This window comes from Oncorhynchus kisutch, unplaced genomic scaffold (genome assembly GCF_002021735.2).
Source record: "Oncorhynchus kisutch isolate 150728-3 unplaced genomic scaffold, Okis_V2 scaffold793, whole genome shotgun sequence".
NCBI lineage: Eukaryota > Metazoa > Chordata > Actinopteri > Salmoniformes > Salmonidae > Oncorhynchus > Oncorhynchus kisutch.
Window position 1 is genome coordinate 27,501 of NW_022262738.1, and position 7,500 is coordinate 35,000.

The 7,500-nt window shown below is 45.8% G+C and overlaps 1 protein-coding gene across 1 annotated transcript in view; it reads left to right on the forward strand.

Moving 5' to 3' along the window:
• Positions 1-7,500, forward strand: part of LOC109883995 (plexin-B2-like) — a gene marked incomplete at its 5' end in the record, with an annotated part of 43,217 nt that overhangs the window by 26,308 nt on the left and 9,409 nt on the right. Inside the window, 7 exon segments of the mRNA XM_031816424.1 lie at positions 157-303; positions 1,898-2,054; positions 2,729-2,829; positions 3,667-3,751; positions 4,029-4,180; positions 5,622-5,762; positions 5,764-5,783. Of these exon segments, the coding sequence (XP_031672284.1) occupies positions 157-303; positions 1,898-2,054; positions 2,729-2,829; positions 3,667-3,751; positions 4,029-4,180; positions 5,622-5,762; positions 5,764-5,783 (803 nt within the window).

Here is a 7,500-nt window from a genome sequence, read left to right on the forward strand (position 1 = left end):
TTTTGGATTAAAGCGCTCTTTAAACAATCAGTCATGTGTGACAGTGAACATGGAGCCGTATCTTCAGTAATTACACTGAGAGAATGGTCTCATTAGAACTGATGAGCTCACTCCTCTCTCGCTGTGTGTGTGTGCATCTTCCTTTTGTGTGTGTAGGACTCTGCGGGCGAACCCCTATACAAGTTGTTCAAGGCCATCAAGCACCAGGTAGAGAAGGGCCCAGTGGACGCTAAGATGAAGAAGGCCAAGTACACTCTGAACGACACAGGGCTCCTAGGGGACGACGTGGAGTACTGCGTCCTGGTAGGTACACTCTGAACGACACGGGGCTCCTAGGGGACGACGTGGAGTACTGCGTCCTGGTAGGTACACTCTGAGCGACACTGGGCTCCTAGGGGACGACGTGGAGTACTGCGTCCTGGTGAGTACACTCTGAATGACACGGGGCTCCTAGGGGACGATGTGGAGTACTGCGTCCTGGTAGGTACACTCTGAATGACACGGGGCTCCTAGGGTACGACGTGGAGTACTGGGTCCTGGTAGGTACACTCTGAATGACACGGGGATCCTAGTGGAGTACTGCCTCCTGGTTACTACACACTGTACTGCACCCTCAAAGAATTACAATTAATAGAATAGATATTCCTATTCAAAGCAGCACTCCATGCTGGGTGAACCAGCAGCCATTTTGAGTGAACTGGATTCTCTAGCTATAACCACTCTACTACTGATTTTGTAATTCTACGACACAAGCCCTCAATACAAGAACACTGGCTGTCTTATCACGTCTAACCATCTCCTCTGGCTCCTGTGATCTAGTCCTAATGCCCTCTACTCACACTGGTACCCGCTCCTCTATGGATGATCTCACTCTGTGTATTATTGTGATGCGTACTTGACCCAGGACACATAGTGACTGTAGATGTCCACTAACATCACATGGAATATTGACTTTGAGCAGAGTGTCTCAGAGCTCCGTGAGGAGAGAGAGACAGAGAGCGTTGAGAGACAGAGAGCGTTGAGAGACCGAGAGCGTTGAGAGACCGAGAGCGTTGAGAGACCGAGAGCGTTGAGAGACCGAGAGCGTTGAGAGACCGAGAGCGTTGAGAGACCGAGAGCGTTGAGAGACCGAGAGCGTTGAGAGACCGAGAGCGTTGAGAGACCGAGAGCGTTGAGAGACCGAGAGCGTTGAGAGACCGAGAGCGTTGAGAGACCGAGAGCGTTGAGAGACCGAGAGCGTTGAGAGACCGAGAGCGTTGAGAGACCGAGAGCGTTGAGAGACCGAGAGCGTTGAGAGACCGAGAGCGTTGAGAGACCGAGAGCGTTGAGAGACCGAGAGCGTTGAGAGACCGAGAGCGTTGAGAGACCGAGAGCGTTGAGAGACCGAGAGCGTTGAGAGACCGAGAGCGTTGAGAGACCGAGAGCGTTGAGAGACCGAGAGCGTTGAGAGACCGAGAGCGTTGAGAGACCGAGAGCGTTGAGAGAGAGCTCAATAAGGAGCAGAGATGGGCTAGAGGTAAATGTTTCCATCAGACTCCACTGATAAGGTTGGTTTAACGGACCCTGTAATATGATTGGCTCTCGTAATTGACTTCTGTGAAAACAGCGTGTCATCATCTGGATGAGAAATCAGCTCAGTGATTTATGGGAAAACTGATAGAGAGACATCATGTTTCAAGTCTTCTCTCCCCATGCTGTTTTTCATTCATTTAGACAATAAACCCTATTTTAGTCCGATAATCAATACACACAAGGCAAATGAATCTACAGAATGCTGTTTAAGACAGCTGTACCCAACATGTTGCTAGCATGTACCAAAACAAATGGGTGTGACCTAATCATGAGGTCAGTGTGATTCTGGATGATAGATGATTGACAGCTGTGTGTGTCCAACCAGACCCTGCAGGTGCTGGTGCACGGCGAGGGACCAGACGTGACGCCGGTGAAGGTGCTAAACTGTGACACCATCTCTCAGGTGAAGGAGAAGATCATTGAACAGGTGTACCGCAACCTGCCCTACTCACAGAGACCCAAGGTGGACAGTGTTGCTCTTGGTGAGAATCCTGTGCTAATCCTGTGCTATCCTGTGCTAAGAGTTGGGGGGAACAACAATGGGTTTTATATTTTTGCATGTACGTTAGTCTACATACAGTTGAAGTCAGACGTTTACATACACTAAGGTTGGAGTCTTTGTGCATGACACAACTAATATTTCCAACAATTGTTTACAGAAAGATTATTTCACTTAGAATTCACTGTATCACAATTCCAGTGGGTCAGAAGTTTACATACACTAAGTTGACTGTGCTTTTAAACATCTTTGAAATTTCCAGAAAATTATGTCATGACGTTAGAAGCTTCTGATAGGCTAATTGACATCATTTGAGTCAGTTGGAGGTGTACCTGTGGATGTATTTCAAGGCCTACCTTCAAACTCAGTGCCTCTTTGCTTGACATCATGGGAAAATCTAAATAAATCAATGTAATGAAAGAAATTAAAACTGAAATAAATCATTCTCTCTACTATTATTCTGAAATTTCACATTCTTAAATGAAGTGGTGATCCTAACTGACTTAAGACAAGGAATTTTTACTCAGATTAAATGTCAGGAATTGTGAAAAACTGAGTTTAAATGTATTTGGCTAAGGTGTATGTAAACGTCTGACTTCAACTGTACCTTTCAGTAATATTGTAATGTATAAGGGTCACTTCCCACCCCGTCCACAGAGTGGCGGCCTGGCTCTACAGGGCAGATCCTGTCTGACATGGACCTGACATCACAGAAGGAGGGCAGGTGGAAGAGACTCAACACCCTGGCACATTACAACGTGAGTGGCTGTATTCGTGTTCTCTCTGAATATCTTCTCAGCTTACTGTATAGTTCATGTGAATATCTATCAGGGCTGGCTGGCTTTATTAACCTTGAATTGTTCCTGGGCTAAAGATGTTCGGAGTTGAGCATGCCAGATATTCCGTTGAAATGTTAGATAGTATTCAGAAAGTATTCAGACCCCTTGACTTATTCTAAAATAGTTTAAATAATTAAAATGTTAAAAAATCCCCCAAGCAATCTACACACAATGCCCCGTAATGACAAAGCGTAAACAGTTTTTAAAAAACATATTTTGCACATTTGTGTATATATATTTATATATATATATATATATTTTTATATACCTTATTTACATAAGTATTCAGACCCTTTGCTATGAGTCTCTAAATTGAGCTCCGATGCATCCTGTTTCCATTGATCATCCTTTAGATGTTTTCTACATCTTGATTGGAGTCCGCCTGTAGTAAATTAAATTCATTAGACATGATTTGGAAAGGCACACTCCTTTTTATATAAGGTCCCACTGTTGACAGTGCATGTCAGAGCAATAACTAAGTCATTGAGGTCTAAGAAATTGTCTATAGTGCTCCGAGACAGGATTGTGTCGAGGCACAGATCTGAGGAAGGGTACCAGGGGGAAAAATGATGCAGCATTGAAGGTCCCCAAGAACACAGTGGTCAAACTGAGCAATCGGGGAGAAGGGCCTGATCTTTGAAAGACAGAGTCGTGAAATGGGACGTTTATTTTTTTTTGCTGAGTTTATATGTGGTACTGTGTTAACTATATGTGGTACGGTACTGTGTTAACTATATGTGGTACTGTGTGTTTCAGGTGAGAGACAATGCCACGCTGGTGCTGTCCAGAGTGCTTCACACCCATCGCCAGTTCCACCAGAACCAGGATAGCCATGAAGAAAGTGAGTCCGATTTCATTATATCCTCAGTATGTTATCCCTAGGCACAGATCTAGGATCAGCCTGCCTGTCCTCCAATCCTAACCTTAACTATCAGGGTGGGTAATGCGCTACTGACCTGAGATCAGCATCTTGGAAAAACTTCTCAACTTTGGGTCGTGTTCATTATGGACAACCATTTTGCATGAGGAAACAAAAAAGAGTTGAGGTTGTCCAACCCTGTTTGAGTCTGTTGTCTTCCGTTTGATGCCCACTGAACATGTCCCTGGTGTCCCTGTAGAAAACGCCCTGTTGGAAGATGACAAGGTGTTCCACCTGGTGCGGCCTGCAGACGAGCTGGATGAGGTCAAATCTAAGAGAGGAAGTTTGAAGGCCAAGGCGACAACGAAAGCCATCGCTGAGATCTACCTGACACGACTGCTCTCTGTCAAGGTAAGTCCGTCTGAACTACATTACCTACAGCAGTTATAGCACTACGTAGAGCAGTTATAGCACTACCTACAGCAGTTATAGCACTACGTAGAGCAGTTATAGCACTACTAACAGTTATAGCACTACCTACAGCAGTTATAGCACTACTAACAGTTATAGCACTACTAACAGTTATAGCACTACTAACAGTTATAGCACTACCTACAGCAGTTATAGCACTACGTAGAGCAGTTATAGCACTACCTACAGCAGTTATAGCACTACTAACAGTTATAGCACTACTAACAGTTATAGCACTACCTACAGCAGTTATAGCACTACTAACAGTTATAGTACTACTAACAGTTATAGCACTACTAACAGTTATAGCACTACCTACAGCAGTTATAGCACTACTAACAGTTATAGCACTACTAACAGTTATAGCACTACTAACAGTTATAGCACTACCCTACAGCAGTATAGCACTACGTAGAGCAGTTATAGCACTACCTACAGCAGTTATAGCACTACTAACAGTTATAGCACTTCTAACAGTTATAGCACTACTAACAGTTATAGCACTACCTACAGCAGTTATAGCACTACTAACAGTTATAGTACTACTAACAGTTATAGTACTACTAACAGTTATAGCACTACTAACAGTTATAGCACTACCTACAGCAGTTATAGCACTACCTACAGCAGTTATAGCACTACTAACAGTTATAGCACTACTAACAGTTATAGCACTACTAACAGTTATAGCACTACTAACAGTTATAGCACTACTAACAGTTATAGCACTACCTACAGCAGTTATAGCACTACCTACAGCAGTTATAGCACTACTAACAGTTATAGCACTACTAACAGTTATAGCACTACTAACAGTTATAGCACTACTAACAGTTATAGCACTACGTAGAGCAGTTATAGCACTACCTACAGCAGTTATAGCACTACTAACAGTTATAGCACTACTAACAGTTATAGCACTACTAACAGTTATAGCACTACTAACAGTTATAGCACTACTAACAGTTATAGCACTACCTACAGCAGTTATAATAGTGTTATAACACCTTTAGCACAGTGCAGAATAACAGGAGGACAGGAGACACACTGATTGGGTGGGTGGACAGGAGACACACTAATTGGGTGGGTGGACAGGAGACACACTGATTGGGTGGGTGGACAGGAGACACACTGATTGGGTGGGTGGACAGGAGACACACTGATTGGGTGGGTGGACAGGAGACACACTGATTGGGTGGGTGTAAGTGTATGTTGGTGTACTTAATGTGAGCTGATTTTGTATCCGTGTCTGTCAGATACTGTCTACTGACTACCTAATATGATATGTGTCTGTCCCACCTAGCTATCTTAAGATGAAGTCGCTCTGGATGTGTCCTACTGTGTGTGTCCTAATGTGTGTGTGTCCTAATGTGTGTTGCAGGGTACTCTGCAGCAGTTTGTGGATGATTTCTTCCGCAGTGTGTTGTGTTCTGGAGCGGTGGTTCCTCCTGCTGTTAAATACTTCTTTGACTTCCTGGATGAGCAGGCTCTGAAACACGACAACGTTGAGGAGGAGACTGTCCCATATCTGGAAGACCAACAGGTACACACACACACACTGACACAAAAACACACACACATATGAACACTGTACACACGCGCACACACACTGACACAAAAACACACACGCATATGAACACTGTACACACGCGCACACACAGATATGCACACTGTATACACACAATAGTTCAGTACCTCCAACCTTCTTCTACACTTGACTCCTCCTCACCGTGTTGTAGTCCTAGGGTCTGACTCCTCCTCACCTGTTGTAGTCCTAGGGTCTGACTGTATCACCGTGTTGTAGTCCTAGGGTCTGACTCCTCCTTACTGTGTTGTAGTCCTAGGGTCTGACTCCTCCTTACTGTGTTGTAGTCCTAGGGTCTGACTCCTCCTCACCGTGTTGTAGTCCTAGGGTCTGACTCCTCCTCACCGTGTTGTAGTCCTAGGGTCTGACTCCTCCTTACCGTGTTGTAGTCCTAGGGTCTGACTCTCCTCACCGTATTGTAGTTCTAGGGTCTGACTCCTCCTTACCGTGTTGTAGTCCTAGGGTCTGACTCCACCTTACCATGTTGTAGTCCTAGGATCTGACTCCTCCTTACCGTGTTGTAGTCCTAGGATCTGACTCCTCCTTACCGTGTTGTAGTCCTAGGGTCTGACTGTACTCACTGTGTTGTAGTCCTAGGATCTGACTCCTCCTCACCGTGTTGTAGTCCTAGGATCTGACTCCTCCTTACCGTGTTGTAGTCCTAGGATCTGACTCCTCCTTACCGTGTTGTAGTCCTAGGGTCTGACTCCTCCTCACCGTGTTGTAGTCCTAGGGTCTGACTCCTCCTCACCGTGTTGTAGTCCTAGGGTCTGACTCCTCCTCATCGTGTTGTAGTCCTAGGGTCTGACTCCACCTTACCGTGTTGTAGTCCTAGGGTCTGGCTGTACTCACCGTGTTGTAGTCCTAGGGTCTGACTGTACTCACGTGTTGTAGTCCTAGGGTCTGACTCCTCCTTACTGTGTTGTAGTCCTAGGGTCTGACTTGTACTCACCGTGTTGTAGTCCTAGGGTCTGACTGTACTCACCGTGTTGTAGTCCTAGGGTCTGACGTACTCACCGTGTTTGTAGTCCTAGGGTCTGACTCCTCCTTACCGTGTTGTAGTCCTAGGGTCTGACTCCTCCTTACCGTGTTGTAGTCCTAGGGTCTGACTCCTCCTTACCGTGTTGTAGTCCTAGGGTCTGACTCCTCCTTACCGTGTTGTAGTCCTACGGTCTGACTCCTCATCGTGTTGTAGTCCTAGGGTCTGACTCCTCCTCATCGTGTTGTAGTCCTAGGGTCTGACTCCTCCTTACTGTGTTGTTAGTCCTAGGGTCTGACTCCTCCTCACCGTGTTGTAGTCCTAGGGTCTGACTCCTCCTCATCGTGTTGTAGTCCTAGGGTCTGACTCCTCCTTACTGTGTTGGTAGTCCTAGGGTCTGACTCCTCCTCACCGTGTTGTAGTCCTAGGGTCTGACTCCTCATCGTGTTGTAGTCCTAGGGTCTGACTCCTCATCGTGTTGTAGTCCTAGGGTCTGACTCCTCCTTACCGTGTTGTAGTCCTAGGGTCTGACTCCTCCTTACCGTGTTGTAGTCCTAAGGGTCTGACTGTACTCAACGTGTTGTAGTCTAGGGTCTGACTCCTCCTCATCGTGTTTGTAGTCCTAGGGTCTGGACTCCTCCTTACCGTGTTGTAGTCCTAGGGTCTGACTCCTCCTCATCGTGTTGTAGTCCTAGG